This window comes from Cyprinodon tularosa, unplaced genomic scaffold (genome assembly GCF_016077235.1).
Source record: "Cyprinodon tularosa strain WSP-4 unplaced genomic scaffold, ASM1607723v1 ctg329, whole genome shotgun sequence".
Lineage (NCBI taxonomy): Eukaryota > Metazoa > Chordata > Actinopteri > Cyprinodontiformes > Cyprinodontidae > Cyprinodon > Cyprinodon tularosa.
Window position 1 is genome coordinate 550,394 of NW_024039040.1, and position 25,411 is coordinate 575,804.

General features: G+C 37.0%; 1 protein-coding gene across 1 annotated transcript in view; it reads right to left on the reverse strand.

Moving 5' to 3' along the window:
- The window catches only part of LOC119788871 (receptor-type tyrosine-protein phosphatase N2-like), a 299,019-nt gene that overhangs the window by 125,817 nt on the left and 147,791 nt on the right, over window positions 1-25,411 (reverse strand). Inside the window, exon 12 of the mRNA XM_038293569.1 lies at window positions 2,484-2,548. Coding sequence (XP_038149497.1) covers window positions 2,484-2,548 — 65 coding nt within the window. The remainder of the gene's footprint in view (window positions 1-2,483; window positions 2,549-25,411) is intronic.

The following is a 25,411-nucleotide window of genomic DNA, read 5'->3' on the forward strand; positions in this document are numbered from 1 at the left end:
TGTACTGCAGTGGCCTCTTGGCTCAATCATCTTACATCGAAGCACCTCTGACATGTAATAGATATCCTGCTTCCAATATGTGTACCTAAAAAATCGGCAACTCCTTCTATGGAGTATTCCTGAAAAGACGTGTGTCATGTTTCCCACAGACATTATAGCTGTTTTAAGCAGCTTAAATTATGGTAAAAATCAGAAGCGATCGTTCTTCCCTGCCATCCAAAATTCCCTATAATTTTGGACTCATTCTAATTGTTAAAGTATTGAAAGGACCTATCTGTGTCTACAAAAGCACAACTTTGTCCACCAATGTCTTGTCTGCCTGCAGAAATCCAATAGGTTTTTCGCACAGCTTCACTGAATCCAAAAGTGCACAGAAATGGTCAAATAACTGGTGACGACAGCAATGCTAGAAAATACATTGATGACCTATATTTGAACATTTAGTTATCCGTTTATTAAGACCTGCCACAGATTCACATACTGTATAGTATGTATTCATAAAAGAAGTTTTCAGACTGACATGGGAAACTGAAAATCTGATGAATGCAAAGTCAAATATGAGATTTTATGTGTGGAGATTTTTCACACAGTTTATTTAAATGAGCAGCACCTTTCAAAACTCTTACATTTCGGTCACTCTTACATATGCTTGCAGCTAGTAACTACTGGAATAATAACTATTCTAAGGTGCATAAACTTTTACAACCCTGCAATCAATCATAAGTAATTTCTCTTTTCATTTGTTCTGGTTTTTTGTTTTCTTTGTTGCATTATTATAGGAATTTCACGCCATTATCTTTTTACTAGAATAACACATCTTCACATCATTACTACATGAGGCCATTATGATGTAGAAGAAGACAATTCACCCAACTGTTTGCCAAATAAAGCCGACACTCAAAGCTACAGGCTTTTTAAGTTCAGCTTGCAAATCTGACTGAATAAATGGCCTCCTCTGTACTGCTGAGAAACTAACTTCTCATTTGTTTTATTTTCAACATGTCAGTGTGATGAAGTATGCTAATATTCTCTCTTTACAGTATGTGATAAAACTATGATAAACAGTGTGAGGAGTATGATGGATGCTTTGTTACATGCTGGGAATTGCTGATTTTTCCTTCGCTTTGGTCCTCAGCTTTGGATGTAGGGAGTTTCTATCGTTTTCTACTCCTTACTCTCTCCTATATTTGATTGGTCATAATTGACTTTTATTTGCAGCTCAGTATTGATCACCTCAAAAGACCCTCCGTCCATTCCTAATCTTCAGCCATCAAAACTTTTTTCTTTTCTCTTGAAACTCGTCTTTGCTAAAACCTTTTCTTTCTCAGGGCTTGCTCCTTTCCCCTATATGAGTGTTGCGAACAGCATGCCGTCATCGTTACAAAATAACTCTTGAATCAATAGTCGAGAGCAGATGCTCAGCAGTCCATTTACGGCTGAAATGGTGGAGAATAACCGCGTAAGGGAATGGAAGAAGAGAAAATATGAGGGAGAATGGAACCAAACTTTAAAGCTGATTTTTGAAAATATTGAGGTACTGCTTACTTTTTAAGGTTATGTTTTATTTTATTTTTTTAGTTGTTTAATGATAAAGAAATGCAATTAATACTAGTAGTGACTAACTTTCACTAATTAAGTTTATAAGGTTGAAACATCTAGATATATCAATTCAAATCTAAAATAATGCGAATAACAAGTGAGACTTTATAGATACATATCTATTTTAGAACTCAAAAGTATAGCCTACCACTAAATGAATACTTTATAAATATATCTAACTAAACCCCCTGTGAAATCAAATGTTTGCAAATAAATAGAACTATATTCTATATATCTATATATATTCTATATTCTATGTGACAAACATGAAATTCTTATAATATATTCTATGTCATATAATATCATACTATACCTTATAATAGAAATAATAATGATATTACCAATAAAGGAAAACAAAAATTTATATAGATTTAATAAGTGAGATTTTACAAATTGACAAATTCACTAAAGCTTGATTTACATAGTCTGGATAAAAAGATAAAAACAACTATAATCTGCATTTATTAGGACTGTTGCTTACCGACTGCTTACCGAATGTAACTCAGGCTCCAGAGGAAAAGTGTTTCTTTTTCAAAGACAACAGTAAAATGCTGCAGAATTTTTTTTTACATCATTAAGTCACTTACTTGGTGTTTGGGTTGGGATTTAAAGTTCTAAATGTATAATCAACTACAAAAGGTCTTCCGACATGACATTCAAACTACTTCATTCATTAAGTTCAGCTGAAGATTACTTTAACCTTTACAGATTAGTTCAGTTTTTATTTTATTTTGTTTTGTTTTTAAGCAGTAAACAAGTTGGTAAATAAAATCCATATCCCAAGTTGTTGTGGAAGCTAGGAAGGTGTTTGCATGCAAGGAAATACCCAAATAATCATTTCAGTCTAAGTCAAAGTTCTATAAGTATAGCAAAAATGTACTCACATCAGCAACTCCAGCCTCCAGGATGGTGACCTTGGCTTCTTTCTCCAAATCTGTTTTTTGCTTAACTAAAGACGGAAAACAGAAAAAAGTTTATTTTGATATTTTAGTTTAAAACACTGCATGAAAAATACAGATCCACAACAACATTATTTTAGATAGTATCAAAGAAAGCAAAAACACAGCGATGTGTTCTGATAAGTTATTAAAATGCTCTAGTTTATTTGACGTATTTTAAAGGTGCTATATGTATACATGTATGTATTTTTGCTAATGCTAAGGAGTGAGATAAAGTATGACAAACATGCTTTTAAATGTCCAACAATCCAACAATTACATCAAAAACGACACATTCATCCAATTAATAATGAATTACTACATTAACATTTCAAGGTGAATTAAATTCTATTAACTTTACTTTCTATTTTCTAACGTTAGACACAATGTCGATGGCTAACTCTTCGAGTCAGTCCGAAATAGCCAGACTAATTTTATGCTGAATGCTATACAATGCTTGTAAACTGCTTATTTATGCAGTCGAATGCTACACACATAGGCATTTTTACTGCACATCTCTATGGGAGACGGGAGTACCAATATGGCGGCCGGTGGCTTCACTTTTTGGGCTATCAGCAATCCAGTGAATAAATAGAGATCAGTGGTTTTGACCCATTTGTTAACTCTAATTTAATGGTTTTTAAAGCTTTAGAAATAATTTCAATGCCATCAACAAGTACCTCTGACTATATATATATATATATATATATATATATATATATATATATATATATATATATATATATATATATATATACACTCACCGGCCACTTTATTAGGTACCCCGAGCTAGTAACGGGTTGGACCCCCTTTTGCCTTCAGAACTGCCTCAATTCTTCGTGGCATAGATTCAACAAGGTGCTAGAAGCATTCCTCAGGGAGTTTGGTCCATATTGACATGATGGCATCACACAGTTGCCGCAGATTTGTCGGCTGCACATCCATGATGCGAATCTCCCGTTCCACGACATCCCAAAGATGCTCTATTGGATTGAGGTCTGGTGACTGTGGAGGCCATTTGAGTACAGTGAACTCATTGTCATGTTCAAGAAACCAGTCTGAGATGATTCCAGCTTTATGACATGGCGCATTATCCTGCTGAAAGTAGCCATCAGAAGTTGGGTACATTGTGGTCATAAAGGGATGGACATGGTCAGCAACAATACTCAGGTAGGCTGTGGCGTTGCAGCGATGCTCAATTGGTACCAAGGGGCCCAAAGAGTGCCAAGAAAATATTCCCCACACCATGACATCACCACCACCAGCCTGAACCGTTGACACAAGGCAGGATGGATCCATGCTTTCATGTTGTAGACGCCAAATTCTGACCCTACCATCCGAATGTCGCAGCAGGAATCAAGACTCATCAGATCAGGCAACGTTTTTCCAATCTTCTATTGTCCAATTTCGATGAGCTTGTGCAAATTGTAGCCTCGTTTTCCTGTTCTTAGCTGAAAGGAGTGGCACCCGTTGTGGTCTTCTGCTGCTGTAGCCCATCTGCCTCAAAGTTCGACGTACTGTGCGTTCAGAGATGCTCTTCTGCCCACCTTGGTTGTAAGGGTTGATTATTTGAGTCACTGTTGCCCTTCTATCAGCTCGAACCAGTCTGGCCATTCTCCTCTGACCTCTGGCATCAACAAGGCATTTCCGCCCACAGAACTGCCGCTCACTGGATGTTTTTTCTTTTTCGGACCATTCTCTGTAAACCCTAGAGATGGTTGTTCGTGAAAATCCCAGTAGATCAGCAGTTTCTGAAATACTCAGACCAGCCCTTCTGGCACCAACAATCATGCCACGTTCAAAGTCACTCAAATCACCTTTCTTCCCCATACTGATGCTCGCTTTGAACTGCAGGAGATCGTCTTGACCATGTCTACATGCCTAAATGCACTGAATTGCCGCCATGTGATTGGCTGCTTAGAAATTAAGTGTTAACGAGCAGTTGGACAGGTGTACCTAATAAAGTGGCCGGTGAGTGTATATATATGTATATATATGTATATATATATATATATATATATATATATATGTATATGTATATGTATATATATATATATATATATATATATATATATATATATATATATATATATATATATATATATGTATATATATATATATATATATATATATGTATATATATATATACTGTATATATATATTGAATTTTAATGCCAAATAAGGCCTTAATTTAAAAATTTATAATTTAATGACTCTCGGAAACCCTGTTCTTTTGTGGACTGATCAGGCACTATTTAAGTTCCCCTTTGTCTCATTAAGTGAGGTCAGTTTCTTTGAGTTAGTCGTGTTCGGTTACAGGTATTTTGAGTAGTTTTGGTTCCTTTGACCTCTTTTCTGGATCCCATTTTGTACTTGTTGCATTTTATTATTTTTGGGTTAACTAAAACGACACACTTTTTGACATACACCTGTTACTGCTCTGTCCTCTACACTGATAATATTAAATCAAAACAGGGAATAGGGGGGAACACTGGAAAAAATGGATATCTAGATCAGTCATTTTTTCTTAAAATAGGTGCATTTGTTCTCAGATTGAGGAGGTAAAAGAGACATTTTGCCAATGGAACAAGACAACTTACACTTAAAATAAGAAAACACAATTGCATTCTCTTATTTCAAGTGCATATTTTCTAATTATCTTATTTTAAGAGTAAAAATACTCATTCCATTGGCAAATTATCTCATTTACCTTCTCAAATTAAGGGTAAATACACTTAATTTAAGAAATTTTTACTTATTTCTAGATCGTTTTTTCCAGTGAAGAAACTGAAACCTCGTTCTGTCTTTACTTTGGGAATCCTGCTTGGTTAAATTTGCTAATGAAAAAACCCCATCATACTGAGAAGAATATAAAATTACATCTTGAGAAAACATTCAGTTGGCTCAAAAAAGACAAAGTTTGCCTTCTATAATTTTCTGAAGCTATGAGTTAAATATATTCTTGTTTACACCTTCAGTATGGTAATTTTTTTGATTGTCCCTCATGTTTACAATTGGCCTTTGGATGAGATAAACATTAGGCAGGAGAGTTTTCAGCTTTGCGGAGATCTGGATCGGAGGAGAAGATCTGAAATGCATTTGATGTTATAGAGGTTATCTTTTAAATCTTTTGCCAAATTAGGGCAGCGCACCTCTAGAGGGCTCAACATTCAACCACTGAAGGCATAAATTAGCCGTTAATCCTGCAAATCTTCACTTCAATAAACTTGGCTTTTTTAACCTGACCTGCCGCTAGGCAAATGTTAAAGCACATTTTCACACAAATACAATTAAACCCTGCAGAGTTCTCCTTTTTTTTTTCCCATTAATGTAAAGGGAAGCAAAATGGGCTTTAATTGAAATTCATGACAGAGAGCATATTAAAACCAGAACAAAATGTTCTGAAAAAAGAAAGCATACATAATTACATTCACTTTGCTTTGCATCTGAATACAGCAGTGGAAAGAGCAAACCTCCTTTGTTGACACACCAGGCAGATGAAGGATATGCAAATAGCAAGTCGAAGCTGTCATACTCCTCCAAAGAGCTCTAACAATTAGTCTTTCAATCTGTCAGAGCATACTTTTCCGCTAACCTTATGCAATGTATCGTCATACTGCAGAACTTGATTGTAAAATATATTCTGTTGAAAATGAAATGAGTTTCTGTATTACTGGCAATACATATGCAATCACCAGCGAATAATAACAATAGTTCCCCTAACAAGATCATCTCCCCTTATCATGGCAGTGGATGTCATTAATTTGGCCTTTTAATTGTTTTTTATTTTGGCATTCTCCTTTAAAGATTCAGTGATCAGACAACAAACACCGTCACTGGATTAAAAAAAGAACAGGTTAGGAGTAAAACACATTTACATTCATTGCGGATTGATCCATGTGGCTCAAATAGAAACACAAGCTCACCAGAATTTGGTAAGATGTCATAAAATGTATTCCTGGATGTCTAACTATTCCTACCTACCTAGATCTGGGAGGCTTCTTGCTATCTGCTGACATTCAAATAATGGAGGTCTATGGTGACCGATACAGAAAGGTCCATAAAAGTCCACAAAAAATGTGTCAATATTCCTCCATACTGCTCGTCCAATGTATTCCAAGTGTCCTGAGTGGGTAGCATCCAGAATTTACTCGAAACGAAGTCATTTATAATGTTTTTAGAGCATAAACAGTAGTGTATAGCATTTCCTGAAAGTGCGCATTCAGAGTCTGCTCTGCCGATAATGCAAGCGTAGAAGAAGAAATGTGCTGTTTACCTGTGCAAAGAAAGAAACAACGAAAGAAAAATGTCTGAGGACTTCAGTGTTGAGGAAGAGCATGAGTTCTTTCCCGAGCTGAATGCGCACTTTCATCTGGCTTGGTCTGCCGCGGTTTCCGTAGCGTCATGAACGCGCCGGCGCGCGCTTTCAGGAAATCCTATACACTACTGTTTATGCTCTAAAAACATTCTAAATGACTTCGTTTCGAGTAAATTCTGGATGCTACCCACTCAGGACACTTGGAATACATTGGACGAGCAGTATGGAGGAATATTGACACATTTTTTGTGGACTTTTATCGACCTTTCTGTCTCGGTCACCATAGACCTCCATTATTTGAATGTCAGCAGACAGCAAGAAGCCTCCCAGATCTCCAGATGCATTTGAGATATCAAAAAAGTACTCCAGAGTGTTGTTCAGCATGGGGGTGAGTAGAAAATGAAGGCTAATCATGTTTTGGGTGTACTATTCCTTTAAGCCAACCGTCTTCCTTCATTACTTCACCCACTGTGTTTAATGTGTCAGCAGCAGTGGCAGATAAGTCTCATAGCATGTTGGTACCATTACATTCCTGTCAGTTTGTGGAGTACTTGTAGCTTCGAAAAGCCTCAACTTGAATCCTCCAACTATGCTTCTTGACATTGAGTCAGCTTGTAGCTGGTTCAATATCACTGTAAAGCCAGCCTTAAGGCAGGTTTATACTCAGACACCAGGTCGTCTGCATGTGTGTCGCAGTTAACGCAGATATGCCCCCACCCAATTTCGGAGAGGGGAACACTCTGCTGCACCTCTCCCAAATTGTAGGTGACCGCAGACAGTGCCGCAGAGGCCTCTGATTGGTCAAATCTACATCCGCTCTACACTATGCATATTTCCTGTTTGGTACCTTTCCGGCTTGTTTTGTTTGTATGACCACCATTGTGGAAAACGACTCATGAAGATGGACCAGCTAGAAGTGCGCAAGAACGCTGGGACCCTTTTTCCCCCTGGATCCCCGCTGTTTTTCACCCTCATGTCCCTCCGTTGTCACACAAACTTGCCCCCACTTCCTCACCGCCTCGGCCGTATCTAGACCCACAGCTAGTTCCTGATTGTCCCTCTTGCATTGTGGCGTGGAATAACATAGCACAGGCCACGCTTCAATATTGGGCATACATGTAAATCAATAAAATCGACGTCATACCTTCGACAAGCTCACGGCTACACACTGCTGCGGGAGTATAAACAGACCTTTACTGTGGACACTGCTGCTCAGTTAGTTACAAGCAGTGGATGAATGTGGCTTCCATCTACATTGGCATGCATACTAACACCTACAAGTTTATGGCAGGTTAAGAAATTAAGTCTATCTTCACAAAACGTTATCTTGATATGTCAAATTCTCACCAATACAAAGAATAAATCGTTGAACTCTTAATAAAAACCTAATGGAAAAAAAAGTTAAAATGGCTACTGTGATTTCTCTCATCACAACAAAGTCAGATTGAAGTCTTTAAGTATATTCTTTTTATTGTTTATTTGTGATATTTGTTAATAGATCTGCTGTCTCACCATGTCCCTCTTACAAAATACATTTTAAAAATCAAGAGTGGTTTATCTAGATAAATAAAAGGTTTCTAAAACGTCTCTTTTTATAAAGATCACGACATATAGCTTGTGATGACCCCAGCAGCTCAACATGTCTTATTAAGCTCCGTCTAAGGATGACATCTGTACACTTCTATTAATTGGTGTTTCAACCATCTGAGAATTTCCTCGCTTTTTTTGCTTAATTCCACCCATACATCCTTCTAAAATGGCCTCCTAACACTTGTACCGGGCAGAAGTACTCCATGCTTGAGTAGTTCAGCCCACACAGAGAAATGCTGCAGGTCCATGTGATGAACTATTGGCTCATTCTTAGAGGCAGCATGAATTATACATTGACTTTTACTTACAGGAACACGACTTTTCAGCTGTGGCTATATCATTCTTTACCACCACATTTTCACCATGGTAATTACTCCATGTCCCATGACTTAAAGTGCCCCCTTGTGACTCTTGGGAGGTGCACAGAGGTGAGGTGTTTTTTAACTCATTTAAGGTGAATGACTTTGTGTCAAGCCACACAATAAAGCTGCATAATTTTGTTGAGCTACTGTATCACATTCTCTGTCGCAGTGCCATTGGAGAAAATAAGTCTGTAATTTGTTTAATTAAACATTTTGTGTAAATATTTTTTTTATGGAAAAATCATGCACTAAAGGAACAAAGTTAGTTCTCAACTCTACACAATAACAACAGTTTGTTGCTTGAACACCTCAGTAAATTAATATGCAAAAACCTTTAAGTTGCAACATTAGACAAGCTTTAATTGAGCATTTTTTTGTACCTGCACCTACATGCACACATTTAAATGATGCTACAGAAACAAGAGTCCAACATAAAAAGGAGTTTTGAGTGTTGAACATGATTTTTGTACGTCTGGAATCAAGAAATTAAAATGTAATGCGAACGTCTGGCCTCCTGAAGTGATAGGCATTGCAGCCAGTGAGTGTGACTACATCAAAGGCGCCCAGCTCCTTTTAATTAGCCGACAAGTCTTTGGACCTCGAAACACCACGGCGCTACGGCCCACCGAAAAACACAGCCAAGAGCTATTCGGACCATCCGCTCTTCTTTTTTTTCCTGCAGACGGTAAATGAGTCCAAGTCGGATGATAACACAGCTTGTGGACAGGCAAGCTGAGGTGCCTCATTTGTACCCCAGCAAGCTTTCACTGCCGAAACCCAAATTGGATCCATTTCTAAGAGGCAGCAACAGACCAGGTGCCGTGATCAGACTTACTGGCGACTTTTCTTCAGGCTGACAAGCAGCGCAGTGTGAAAATAAGCTGTAATGTGACAAAATGGGAATGAAGCAGCAATGAACTGCAGTCTGAAGGTAAATGGTCTTTGCCAAATCATTTTCTTTTTTCTGTTTTTAAGAATATTTAATCTCCCATTATGATTCTCAGAAAAATTCAAGCTGCAGTGAAAAACTGAGCCTGAAGGGAGTAACCGTGGATCAAATCTTATTTCTACAACAGAAAAGAGACCTTTATTTTTTCGCCAAAACAAACAGAGGCGCTTCATTTGTCAATGGTGCCGCCCCCATCCTGAATTTTGCTTTATGTTAACTCAATGTATCTGAGGCGCCTACAGGGAAGCACAGAGAGTGAAGCGGATTGAAAAAACACTTCATTTTTCACTTATGACAAAAGAAAAAGGCCCCAGCTGGCTCAAAGAGTCATGGACCAAAAGAGGAGAAGCTGTTTCAGCGCCGAGGGGTCGTTATTCCAAGCACTAGCAACCGCAACGATCCCAACCTAAAGTCCAGACGTCTCGCTCTCCTTTACATTTCAGAGCTATACATCAAAAAGCAAAATGTGAGAAAACTGTCATCACATATGATGAAATTAGATTATGGAGGAAGAAATCAGTATGGTCCCTTTTGTCGGTAAATAGTTGTAACCTTTGTTCTTAATATGACAAAGAAAAGTACTAATGGACATGTGTCGTATACTGTAAAGAAAAAATTAACAGGGTTTATTAATTAGACTATATTTACTAGATAAAAAGATAATTCATAAAATAATTGAATGAAGACCTTGTACCATACAAAAAAAAAAACAATGAAAGGAATCAAAAATCCACTTCTTTCTTTCTACATTAGGAAAACCAATATTGTATAGTTCATCATCAACATCACATTACTTGACTTAAGGTTTCAATGAGTTCATAGATGACGCTGAACTTTTTACCACGTCTACAAAAAAATCATTTGAGTTAGGAGGATATTTAAGTGTTAATTATTAATATAAAATTTCTTATTTTACTAAGCTGTGTGCTATACTATGAGAGTCATAAATAAAATTATATGTACGAATCTGTCCAACTTCTCCACACCAATAAATGGGCTTTAATTCATAAAAAAAAAGAGACTTATTTTTTGGTAATTATGAGTAGTTAAGAGATTTTTCACATGAATAAACAGATGGACCAAATGTTTTTCCAGAGTTTTATATAGTTTAACTGTTTGACTGTCAAAATAATACTAAATATATATATATATATATATATATATACATATATATATATATATATATATATATATATATATATATATATATATATATATATATATATATATATATATATATATATATAATAGGGTATTTATCATTCAAACATTCTGATCTGTATTACAGTATGACATTTGTTTTATACAGATAATCACAACTGGTTTCTGAATGAATTTCTGTATTATTTCTATGAATAAAATAAAAGTTATTCCTTATAAGAAATAAAATCTTATTATCCTACCTATTTTGGATTTTTAATTGTTAGCAATAAATATCAGTACTGCAGCAAGTAGGACGTATTCCTACTTGCTAAAACTTGATCCATCCATCCATTTTCTGTCACGCATTATCCCACCTGGGGTCACGAGGGGTGCTGGTGCCTAACTCCAGCTGTCTATGGGCGAGAGGCGGGGTACCCTGTGGACAGGTCGCCAGTCCATCGCAGGACAACACAGAGACAAACAGTACAAACAACCATTCAGGCACACACTAACACCTAAGGAGAATCTAGAGAAGCCAATTGACCTAACAGTCATGTTTTTGGACTGTGGGAGGAAGCCGGAGTACCCAGAGAGAACCCATGCATGCACAGGGAGAACATGCAAACTCCATTCAGCAAGACCTCGGGCTGGGAATCGAACCTAGAACCTTCTTGCTCGGCTGAGCAGCCCAAAAGCTTCATCGATTTGATGACATTTTTTTTCTTTAGGGAGCTTTTCACATTAGATGCGTTAAAGGTCATGGTAATGGTATGTCCCTTCAAGGTCCTTCATCTGTAAATGTGTCAGGTCATCTAACATAACTTCTCCTGGGAATTTAGATGTTTCTTGGACAAGGCAGTTTGCTGAGAAATCCTAAGATCACAACAGGCTGTTTGGTCAGACCAGCCAAGCAGTGTCTGTTTAACAGCTCCACTCAAGGCAGCATTTACCCTCCTAAACCTAGAAAAGTAGTGCAAACTGATGTTCAGTTGCACTTTTCCTGCAACCAAGCAGCAATGCACTGTTTGATCATATTAACACTGTTTGCATATCCTGCAGTCTTTCTGAACTGTTTATAATTGACATGTGCTCAAGGAATTATCTAGGACTTTCCTTTCTATGTCATTTAAGTTGATGTATGTATGTAAAATTTGAACAAAGAAATAGGTGGACTTTGGATCAGAGTTTTTGTTAGGTATGTCTGCAATCACTGTTACATGCAAAATAATGCCAGATTTTCCATAATAATCCTTTCCATTTTTTTTCATTTGATTAAAAAAGGCATCTCAGAGACACTTTAGCCTATAACTTAATTGAAGTTGAGTCTGCATCTCTATTATGTAAAATTAGTTTGGTTAAGGTTGATGCACTTATGTAACATGCATAATGTGTCCGTGTCCTTTGAGATGTTAAACATCGCTCAGAGCCTTAATTGATGTCATTTAGATATTTGCTTCTGCTCCATATGATTCATTCATATTTTAAAAGGCAGGTAATAAACATCTCTGTTAGTCTACATAAACAATTCATTAAACACACAAGACCCTGGAGACACAGTCAGGAAAACATCCTGACCACCCACAAATTAACAGACACAAAACAACAATCATCTGGTCGCAGTACACAGGCAAAAAGCTTTCACTACCATCGCCACCCCCACACAGTCAAACAATCCAATATAAAACTTTTTTTAACGTATTTGAATAAAAAATAATCTTTTGCTGGGAAAGTCTTAAAAAAGGGTTTATTTCCTGGAGTAGTGTTGACCTTTAATAAGTCTTGAGTCATAAAACCAAATCCTACGAAAATGGTAATGACCACTAAAACCTTCAAGCTCCAAAAACATTTTGCTCAAATTGCTTCTCCAATTAACTTCTGTTGGACATCTTCAATTCAAAATCTGGTTTGTTTCATAGACATCCATGATTGCACCATTACACCCTTGAGCGCCAAAGCTACCCAGCTGCTCCAGAATGACCTTTATCAGCAGCTAAGAGGTGTAACACCAGCAGATTCACTTTAACTCACTCTTTGATTGTTTCATAAAAACAACATAGACATTTAAGAGCCATCTAAGTATTAACTCATACCCCCCAGCCTGCTTCATTGCGCTCTCCAACTCAAAGCCAGCGTGAAGTAAATGCTGTCATCCGTACTTGTCCCAGTGGCACACCAGGACTCTCTGCAGACATCTATGTGAACTCCAGATTTTTTTGTGCTGACTGCAAAGGCCAACAGAGACGATCTATGAAAACACACATCTGTGGCTTTGTCAAAACATACATCACTTTTATTTATCTATCAAACAAACCAGACGTGACAGGGAGCAGATTCTCTATGGCACAGCTGCCAGCCAACCTTTTCTTACCTGTTCTATTTAGACGCATGGATGCATCTGATAAATCTGTCCAAAGATGGAGTCTTTTAATCTGTACTCTCTCTGCCCACTTCAGTGTGGGTTTAATATGTGAAGCACTCTGGGAGGCCCATTGTATTTCCCATTTAATACTCTTATAGGGTGGTGCCAACCACACAGATTGCAAAGAGAACCCAAATCTGATCAGAGCAAGAAAAGGAAAAGAAAAAGCTTGTTTTTAAGAAATACAGTGAGGGGATATCTTCTGTTTTCCCCCCCAGTTTTGATCATTTATCTTCCAGGAGGTATAATGATACAAACATTTTGTTAATATTCCAATAATGAATCATTTCAATGTTTTTATTCAGTTGTTTTTAGTTTCTTGCAGACTGTGTATAAACAGTCCCATTATTGTGCCTTGTGAGACTTTAGAAAACGGAGTTATCTGCTAACATTCATTAACAGGTATGGAAAAATACATTAAGGCCTTAAATGTTAAAAAGATGAAGATAGAAATCCAACCTCTACAGTTTGTACCTTTTCAAAGTCATCAAATGTATCAGTACTATACAGCAAAAGTTAGTTGTTTAAAGGAAAGTTGCCAGATGATGTACGATATTTAAAGCCGTTTCTTAAAATTGTGCCGCTATGTTGTCAAAAAACACAAACAGGATAAAGTACGAATATTTTCCAATCTTGCTGACTTTTTCAAAACTTCATAACTCTGCTACATATTTGTCTCAAATTTCAAAGTTGCGAATTATACAGCCTACTACCCACCAACACCTAAAGAATGAATTAACTAAAAGCAATCTAAAAGTTTTTTTTTTTTAAGAAAAACAAGTTTTTAAACACGTATCTTGTTACTTAGCTGTAGATGTCCTGGACATTAATGCCTGGCCTCTTATTTTTAGCATCCCCCCTATATTTTTTCCCTCTCTCCTGGAACTCTCCTGCCCTACACTGAAAATCGAAATCTAGATAAGTAATTTTTTTCTTAAAATAAGTGTATTTTTTTCTTGGATTTGGGAGGTAAAAGAGACATTTTTGACAATGGAACAAGACAATTTACACTTAAAATAAGAAAACAGAATTGTATTGTCTTATTTCAAGTGCATATTATCTGATTATCTTAGTTTAGGAGTAAAACTATTCATTCTATTGGCCAACTAGCTCATTTACAAACTCAAACTAAAGGTAAATATACTTAATATAAGGAATTTTTACGTAGTTCTAGATTGTTTTTCCAGTGTATAACTTTGATCCTGTATCTGTACTGGAAAAACAATCTAGAACTACGTAAAAATTCCTTATATTAAGTATATTTACCTTTAGTTTGAGTTTGTAAATGAGCTAGTTGGCCAATAGAATGATTATTTTTACTCTTAAAATAAGATAATTAGATAACATACACTTTAAATAAGACAATGCGGTTGTGTTTTCTTATTTTAAGTGTAAATGGTCTTGTCCCATTGGCAAGATGTCTCTTTTACCTCCCCAATCCAAGAACAAATGAACTTATTTTAAGAAAAAATGACTTATCTAGATTTCAGTTTTTTCCAGTGTGCAACTGTTATTGTTCTCAACACCTACAAGACCTTTATTATCCCTGCATTTTTTCATCTTTATCTCTTCATATTTGTCCGCATCCCTAACTCTTCGATCATTTTTTTTTTTTTCATTGATCAGGAGACTAACAGATATGGCCGGTAGCGTGAACGTATTGTCTACTTTGGACAATTTATCAATATGAGTTTTCACTTTTTCCATTTATTTCATCTTACCTGAAGCTTTCTGCATCCTTGTCACCACTATGTCTACTCCTATCCCCCGGGCAGAGTATATATAGGAGGTGTTTATAGACGCGATAAGTGGCAGATGACGACTGCTTGGTGGGCCCGGAGATAGGGCTGCCAAAAGCGAGCCTCCCCCATCTATCAAAGCTACCGCAGCCGAGCCATCGGCTCCACGCAGCTGAGGAGGAGAAGGAGGTGTCGAAAAGGTACCAGCTCTCCATCTTCGGATAAAAAAGACCTTAACTGACAGATTGGCAAGAACTCTGGATAATCAAAGTAAATACGGGTGGATGTTTGATGTAGTGTAGGTGGATGGGTTTGTAGTAAAACAGTTATTATTCTGGTAGGCAATGAGGCCCAATGTGTTGTAAACAGCTTTCTGGATTTATAGCTCAACCTAACCTAGCAGCTTTGACTATGAGTACATTGCTATTTCCAGTAGTTTATACAGTCATGGTCAAAAAAGATGGTAACTTTAGGGGTATTTTCTTTCATTTTGTTTATTTTGTTTCAACTGTTTCACAGGCTTTTACTGTCTAGATCTAAGTTTAAAAATAACTGATAGTTATTACTGTGTGTCTAGTTTAAGAATCATTTTTTAATGTGGTACAGCACATATTTTATATTGCAAATATAAGAATGTTACACAAGCATATAATATCAGCGTGACACAATATTTCTCATATATACATCAGCAAAAAATTTTCAGTCTTAACTACATTCAAAAATCTAGGCTAAGATCTAAAACACTTTTATTACAAAAACAACCTAAAAATTAGGAAAAATGGCTTTAATTAGGTGTATTTACCCTTAATTTGAGCTGGTTAAGAAGATGATCTGCCAATCAAATGAGTGTGTTTATGCTTAAAATAGGTATAAAATAAGATAATTAGATAACATGCACTTGAAATAAGAGACTGTATTTGTTTCTTTCTTATTTTAAATGTAAATTGTCTTATTCCATTGGTAAAGTGCATCACTTTCCTGCTTAATAAAAAAAAATGCTCTTATTTTAAGAAAATTTGACTTGCTTAGATTTCAATTTTTTTGCAGTGTTGACTTATCAATTTTTTACTAGACAATTATTTACATTAAGGTTGTTTGAAATTCTGCCAAGTTTGCCAAGCGTAAATATTCTGAGGTTAGATTGGACAGTCTGGGCAGCTTCTGCCAAAACAAATACTGTGCAAAGTGAGTTCAAGGAGCTGCAGCAGAAGAAGAGGACGAGAGGCTCCACTTACCGATTCTGACAGAAAAATTGACATGGAAAGCCAACACTTAACGCCTCCCTCCTCCATCACTTGCCTTCCTCTTATCTCCCCCCTCCATCTCCTCCGTTCCTCCCTGCTCTTACACTCTGATGGATGACCTTTACAGTACACATGACTCATCTTCTGGACTGTCTGGGTTAAAGAACACATTCAAGAGGCTGAAAGCCGACGGCAGTGCTGCTGGTCAAGAAACAACTTACTTTTCTTCACTGCCTGATAGACGGCTGCTGCAGCCTGGGCCGGTTTGGATAGTTTAGTATCTGGAGGGTGCCAATAGTAATAACATGAACAGTTATGATGCAATAGGACCATATACACTGATTTTTGGTATTTTTGAACATGATTTCGCCATTTTCTTTCAACAGTTGAGTTTTTAACAGACCTGATGTGCTTCGCAAAACAACATAACAATATATAGATTCGATTTGGAAAGCTTAAGCTAAAAACATAGAAATTATTTTTGTTTAAAACAAGTAGCTCCAAAAACTGTCTGGAAAAACCCTGGCTACTTGTTTGGGTTTTTTTTTTACTAAATCCTTTACCCAGGAGACCAAAACTAACCTCATACCAGTTATAGAAACAGTAAACTGAAATGAAGCAAAACAAGATCTTACCAAATAAGAGCTGCCATCCTGATGGTTTCTAGTGAGCAACAAACAATGTGTGATAGAAACCAGAACCACATGTTCACTTAGCATAAACCTACAAGATAATTGTATTTTCAGCCACTCACATCCACCGCCTATACATCCTACAGAACATCTGTGCATTGTTAGTGTCATAACATAGGCACAAACAATTTGCCACTAAAAAGACTATGGCACTGAGGGATTTCAACAACTGTAAAATCTAATGTGCACTGAAAATATTACATGCATACTTTGACTGTTAGCAGGATAATACACAGACATTACAGTAAACTAGAAAAGGAAGCATCATAAAGCAGCCGGTGATGAGAAATATTTTCAGCAACAGTAGGAAGCTCAGTATTCTCATGTTTTCTGCAGTGAGCATACTGTAGCATAATACGGTAATGCAATTGTTCAACCTATTTGAAATAAGAACAGAATCATTAAATGTTGTGTTTTAGAGGAACCACCAAAGCATTTTGATTTTTTTTTCTGTCAAAAAAGGGATGAGAGACACTTTAAAACTGATGAGTTTAACTTTTGAATTCAGCTAAAAATAATTTCAACTAAAAATGAAAAAAATATAATTACTATTTTTTTCCAAGATCAACTTTTCACTTATGCAGCAAGGGAGAGAGGAAGAATATGCAAAATAGAGATGGGGGTTTGTGTTGCTTCTTTCAGTCTGCATCAGGGAAGCTGTTGCTACGTGAAGGTAAATGTGGGAGGAGGACTAAATGTGAAGCTCATTGCAGTCCTCTGTTGTAATAAAGCACTATACACATACCTTTTACCATACAGGCAATTGAATCCAATTTCCTTGTAAAATATTCTCATGTGTCTTGGGGAACCTCCCCCTTTTTTGACAATTATTTGTGAAATTTGTGCTGAGATTTCTGTGGATGACGGGCTTTGGGCAGCCATGTGTAAACTCATAATTGAGAAACGTTGTAATTAGATTTTATTTGGGCTAAAGCATCACCTGAAGCATCTCTTGTAACATACGTGAAACATCTGGTCAGAATATGAACAAACACCCCCTTTTTTTTTATCATTTTAATTTGTGGTATCTGAAACAGAAAACAAAACTTAAATAGTTATTTTTTAAAACTCCGGCCCTTTTCAACAGAAAAACTAGACTTTTTTTTCTTCCAGTTTGAGTTTTTTTTTTAAACAAAAGTGATACGCTTTTCAAGAAAAATTAAGATGAAGAACATAAATAATAATGTCAGAGAAAGCTCTAAATTACTACTTTATATGGTGGCATGTTGCCTGTTAATTCTGGCAAAGACATAAGGCGAAGCAGCTTCAGTTTAAACCCAGCTTAGCAATGTGATGCGTTATGAAAATTATATGAACAAAAACGATCGATATTTGGCCACTGTTAAGGTGTACACTTTTACTTTTACTAAGCATTTTTGTGAGATTTGACATGTTCAGCTGGACGACGGATCATTTTGCCGGACCTCCCAGCCTTTACGGACAGAACAGACTGTGTCTGCACTACTATGTCCATCTTCCCTTCACATCTTAGTCTGCTTTTTGTATATCTCCTGTCTTCCTCTGTCATGCTCTAAAGGTGGAATTCAAAACACTAAAATTAATGGCTTTCTTTCTCTTTTCTATGGTGTATATCCAAGATCCGTCATGTACAAGGATCTTTTAAGATTTTCAAAGAGTGAACGTTTAAAAACATTTGGCCCTAAAATGTGTGAACATGAACATTTTGCATTGCACTTACAGGTGCTGGTCATAAAATTAGAATATCATGAAAAAGTAGATTGATTTCAGTAATTCCATTTAAAAAGTGAAACTTGTATATTATATTCATACATTACATACAAACTCATATATTTCAGATGTTTATTTTGTTTAATTTTGATGATTACAAATGACAACAAATGAAAATCTCAAATTCATCATATCAGAAAATTAGAATATTGTGAAAAGGTTCAAAATTGATGGCCCCTGGTGCCACACTCTAATCAGCTAATTAACTCAAACCACCTGCAAAAGCCTTTAAATGGTCTTTCAGTCTAGTTCTATAGGCTACACAATCATGGGGAAGACTGCTGACTTGACAGTTGTCCAAAAGACGACCATCGACACCTTGCACAAGGAGGGCAAGACACAAAAGGTCATCGCTAAAGAGGCTGGCTGTTCACAGAGCTCAGTGTCCAAGCACATTAATAGAGAGGCGAAGGGAAGGAAAAGATGTGGTCGAAAAAAGTGTACAAGCAGGAGAGATAACCGCACCCTGGAGAGAATTGTGAAACAAAACCCATTCAAAAATGTGGGGGAGATTCACAAAGAGTGGACTGCAGCTGGAGTGAGTGCTTCAAGAACCACCACACACAGACGTATGAAAGACATGGGTTTCTGCTGTCGCATTCCTTGTGTCAAGCCACTCTTGAACCACAGACAGCGTCAGAAGCGTCTAAAGAGAAACAGGACTGGACTGCTGGTGAGTGGTCCAAAGTCATGTTCTCTGATGAAAGTAAATTTTGCATTTCCTTTGGAAATCAAGGTCCCAGAGTCTGGAGGAAAAGAAGAGAGGCACTTCATCCACGTTGCTTGAAGTCCAGTGTAAAGTTTCCACAGTCAGTGATGGTTTGGGGTGCCATGTCATCTGCTGGTGTTGGTCCATTGTGTTTTCTGAGGTCCAGGGTCAACGCAGCCACATACCAGGAAGTTTTAGAGCACTTCATGCATCCTGCAGCTGACCAACTTTTTGGAGATGCAGATTTCATTTTCCAACAGGACTTGGCACCTGCACACAGTGCCAAAGCTACCAGTACCTGGTTGAAGGACCATGGTATCCCTGTTCTTAATTGGCCAGCAAACTCTCCTGACCTTAACCCCATAGAAAATCTATGGGGTATTGTGAAGAAGAAGATGCAATACACCAGATCCAACAATTCAGAAGAGCTAAAAGCCACTATTAGAGCAACCTGGGCTATCATAACACCTGAGCAGTGCCACAGACTGATCGACTCCATGCCACGCCGCATTGCTGCAGTAATACAGGCCAAAGGAGGCCCAACTAAATACTGAGTGCTGTACATGCTCATACTTTTCATCTTCATACTTTTCAGTTGGCCAACATTTCTATAAATCCTTTGTTTTTATTGGTCTTCAGTAATATTCTAATTTTCTGATATGATGAATTTGAGATTTTCATTTGTTGTCATTTGTAATCATCAAAATTAAACAAAATAAACATCTGAAATATATGAGTTTGTATGTAATGTATGAATATAATATACAAGTTTCACTTTTTAAATGGAATTACTGAAATCAATCTACTTTTTCATGATATTCTAATTTTATGACCAGCACCTGTACATACATGTATTGAGTGCATTCTCTTTTCCAAGCAGCCCGCTGGCATCACAATGCAGCCAAGGCCAAGTGACTCAGTAGTCAGCGAATGGAGGCTCTCTCACTGGAGATTTGCACATGCTTTAGCTCTGCTGATACTCCATTTAAAGGAAGAAATTGTCCATTATGACTGGAGGGAGGACAAGCAGTCTAATCACTGGGGTAAAGAACTTCAGCTTTCAATTGTTTTGCCCACCTCCTCATTTTGCCTGCACAGCTTTTGCCATTCTAAATGCTTCAGGTTGCTCATCTTGTTCACACTGTATTGACTGTAAGCTGGGACCAACACTGATTTATTGGTGAAAATATTAGTAAAGAATGAAAAGAAAAGCCTTACAGTAGTTTTAAAATGAAAATGAAGAAGCTTTGAATGATTTTTTTCTTTTTTTGTCACGATAAAAAAAGGAAAAAAGCCTTATATTTATTTTGAACAACCAAAGAAGAAAAACAAACTGATTTTTAAGCAATTGCTTGCATTAGTCTTTTGATTGTCACTGAAGGTTTAGTCATATGTGCAGAATTGATTGCTTTTTTTATTTTCATATTTCAGCTTTTGCAAGATGCACTTCAAAATCAAAATTACTTAGAGAACACCTTCCTGTGAAAATTCTTAGATTTAATATTCTGCTATCCATCCTCTGGAATTTATTTAAGAGTGAAGATCCAGTCTAGGATAAGTCTCCTCTCTCTCTTTAGCAACATCCTCCAACTCATCTGAGGACACTGGATATTCCCAAGCCTGGCTTTGAGATATAGTCTTTTTTTCAAGTACCAGCTCTCCCTTGAGGCCCTCTTCCAGGTGGACATGTCCAAAAAAGTACAGAGAACTGAAGCAATGCTTAGGAGTTGCTGCTTTTAATGCAGAGATGAGCAACTTATAGGATACATCCTATGCAGGGTTAGCTGCTTGAATTTATGATGTCAGTCTTTTAATGAGTGCATACAGCTGATGACGACAGTTGAAAGTCAAAAGTTGAACTGATTGCAAAATTAAAAATGTTGTCTTTCAGCTAAGCCCGTCCTTCAGCACAGCAGAGTAGCCATAGTGCCATGTCTGCCTAATTACATGTGCCACTCAGTTCTGATTGCGATTTACCCCAACCACTCCAAGAGAATGACACAATTAAATATTTGGAAATCATTTCTGCTGGCGGGCACTAACTAGCAGCTTTATTTGGTTTGTGTAAAAAAAATTAGGACTGTTAGGTTGATGCTTTATTATAGTTATTTTGGCTAGTTCTTAGTTCAGTAGTTGCTGTGAAAGTCTTTTGCAGTTTCTTTCTTGTTAAGGTTTCATAATTATAATCTCATCTATTTCAATTTTATTTAGTAGGTAATACTTTTTGAGGTCATGTAAAGTCAGAAATTATGGCCTCAAGAAAATACATCATCCACCGTCTTCAGACAATTTCCCTGAACTGTCTCAAAACACATTTTGTTTAAAAAGTCAGTTGTGTTCATATCATTTAAGAAACACATTTACCTGATGTGACGCAGCGGTTTGAGCGTGTGGGAATCTTTTTAGAGGAAGCCTGGAGAGAGAGGTCTGACCTAGAGATTGCCAACATCCATGTTTAACAAACTGCTGTCAGTATAGCCTTACAGCCAAAGTAGAGGTGATCAAACATTGGTCTCATGAAAAAGAAACACATAAATAAAAGGGGGCGGTTTCATGTAGGATATGAGAAATATTCTCTATCTTTAGGTCTTTATCAACAGCACCATCAGGGTCAAGCCATATACAGCATACAGTAGAATACATGCTCCAATGCTTATAGCAAAGTTCTGACTTATCACAAAAAAATATGTTGGAATAAAGTCGTAATTTGTCTCCCTTTTCACCTCTATAGAAAACGGCCTGCAGGATGCCCTTCACTGCGATTGCCAAATCCAATCAAACACAAACCACTGAGAAAGACAGCCACAAAAGTGAACACATCGGAATATCAACACTGCCTGCAGCAACAGCAGACTGATGCGTAAATTTACGATAAGAGAATTTTTCCAGACATATCAAGATGTTATCCTCGGCCAACGTGCCATCTCATCCAGCAGCTGTTCATTACAGTTGAGGCAGGACATAAAGCTGCTGAAGAGAGATACTTTCAGGATTGACAGCTTGTCCTTAAACTTGGCTCACATACAGTGTCTGGTTAAGGTTAGAAGTGAGTTGTTCTTGGCTGGAAAAAAAACCTAAAAGAGCATTTTAACAAAGACAATTTTATTTAAAAACTGTTGTTTAGTAAATCTGACTGTTTTAGACAAATGCCAGATACCCACTGGCAAATATTAAAGAAGAAATGAGGGAGGTTAGGATGGGAATGGATTGGCAATGATTGTGCTAACAATGAGTCAGAGACTTTGGATTGTAAATAAATAGCAGCCATTGGCAAAATACCAACAAAACACAGAAAAAGCACTGAAAAGAGACAAACCTGTCTAAATCGAGTCTTTTTGCCACACAAGAAGAGATTTCAAAGAAGAGCATGAAATGTGTCCAGTGAATGAACTGGTATTAGGCTTTCAGCACACTCAGAGGCTACCTCTGTGAGGTCGACTCAAAGAATAAAGGGAGAGATTCCTGCTCCCAAGAGCCTACAGTATACATGTGAGGTCTTTCACCTACAGGAGCCCATCAATTTATTAGTTCTGGCAGTTACTGTATACACAAGTGGAGCAACTCAACGTCATTCAAGTTTTTTTTTTTCTTTGATAAAGAAAGAGGGAATTAGAAATGATCAGTTTACTGCCAACAGATAGCCAGAGAGGTTTCAAAGCAGTTCTTGAGAGCTGCTATCCTCCACCATTTAGATGTATCCCTGCTCTGGAACACCTGAATAAAATTGAATTCCCTCATCAGCATTTCATTTAGCTCTGCAGAGACATGATGACAAACCCTTATGGATTCCTGGGTGTTGATAAACGGATGCATTTAAAAATTGTTGGATTAAAGCCCTCGATACCTTTTCTAACTTGGACATTTCTACAACTGGATTAATTTCCTTTTAAATCTATGTAGAATCCTGTCTTGCATTTGTTTGATATTTCATAGCATTTTTGTTAACTGGGGCTTTAACCCCTAAAATAATATGCAGCTTTTATACCAAATGTTGACAAAATCATGAAAAGTGCGGAGTACAAAAAAAGTCAGTTGTAGGAAATTATGCATAAACATCATTCTAATTTGCGTGAAGTTGCATCGAGTTGCAGGTTCCATCTTTTTTAACTTTCCTTTCTTATAAATAAAGATGCAAAGTAGCATGCATACCTATAAGGCTTCAAATAACCATTGCAATGGCAGTTAGGAAAACCAGTAATAAAAGGAGGTTTATTGGGAGCTACAAGTGTTAGTGTCTGAGGTTGAGGCAAGACGAGATCTAATTTACTACAAATTCCTCTGGTTTAAGTAATAGAATAAAAAAATGTTGGTTTAGGTGGCAAATTTCATAACTAAGTCAGCAGCAGATTTACTAAGTTGAAGACAAAAATTAGGCAGTATACTGTAACATTAAGTCAAATGTTTTATTAAGCAGAGCACTACAGTTATTTAAGGTTAAGTTTTGCTTGAAAATCAAGAGGATAATTTTTATTGCTGCAGGTTGTGTGAATTATCATACACTTTCACATAATGTAAATTTTATAAATTCCAATTTGTAGGGAAACCTTGAGCTGCAAGGCTTTTTCTGTTTATGCAAGTTTTATACCAAACTGCCCAGTTGTTGCAAAAAGGGCTTTGTTAAAATAAAATAATTCATTTTCAAACCATCTGTTTCTTTTCCCAACTATCTACTGTACCTTCTTCCTGCCTTACACTGCTTCCTCCATACCCACTTCCTTCCCCCCTGTAACTGGCTTTGCTAATTTTCTTCCTTATTTACTGGCTTTGTTCATTTTGTTCCTTCATTACTGAGTTCTTTAACTTCCTTCCTTCTTTACTGACCTCATTAACTTCCTTCATTATTTATTGGTTTGTTAACTCCTTTTAAATGACTGCCAACATCTTTCCTTGCTGACCTGGCCTCCCTTCTTTACTGCATTGGTTAACTTCCTTCTTCATCACTTTTGTTAGAAGGATATTGTGTAAAAAATGTCTCTTTTTACTGCCTGAGATGACTGTATTTTCATAAGCAAGGACATTTCATATCAGTTTATACATAAGGATGGTCACTCATTTCCAAATCACCTTGACAATCTGCCATCTTGGAAGTAAAGAAGCCAGCGAGGGATAAAAATGTGCTAACATATGGAATAAAAACGCCCCCTTGGGGCACTGACGTTACCATGTACCACCTAAATTGACCTAATGTCACTTCACCAAACATATACCAATCTTGTTTTAAATGATTTTAGGTCTACATGGGTTTAGCAGCTTTCACAGCTGCGCTGAATGCTGGCTATTTGTCACAGTAAATGCCAGTTTGTAGGGACTTCACTTCAGTTCATCTGACATTAGTTGTGTCGAACGTTCGCCCTAACCCCTATATACTGTGATAAACTATATGTGGTAACACCTTTTTATATGAGTGTCTGCATGTCTAGTTGATAAAAACGTAGTGGAATCAAAATTTCCAAATTTGAAAAGTAGTGTGTAACCATGGTCACTAGATGAGCAGATATGTCCCGGAATGCTTTGCTATTCTCAAAACAAATTATGGGAGATGTTTTGGGGGTGAGAGACAACAAAGAGGTAGCAAGCACCCTGCGGGGCGCCGGAGTCACGTGACCAACGGGAGTGAAAAGTAATGGTCATCTGTCTGAACGGTCAGCTAACTGAGTTCACTATAAAGTGCACTATATAGTCCGCGCTCTATATAGTGACTGAGGGGTTAGCGGTTAGGGTGGACGTTTGAACACAGCCGTTGTTACATCTGGGTTGTCAATGCTTTCTGACACAAGGTGGCACGGTATGTGTTTGAGGCAGTGATGTGCTAAAGTTTAGTGTTTATTTGGGTGAAATATCCCCATTTCACTGCTAAATGAAAGTAATTCTTACACAGCATCCCTTTTAGGAACTTTAATATTTTACCTACTTTTTTCTTCACTACTTACTCTCTCATTTTATCTTTCTAACTCTCTTCA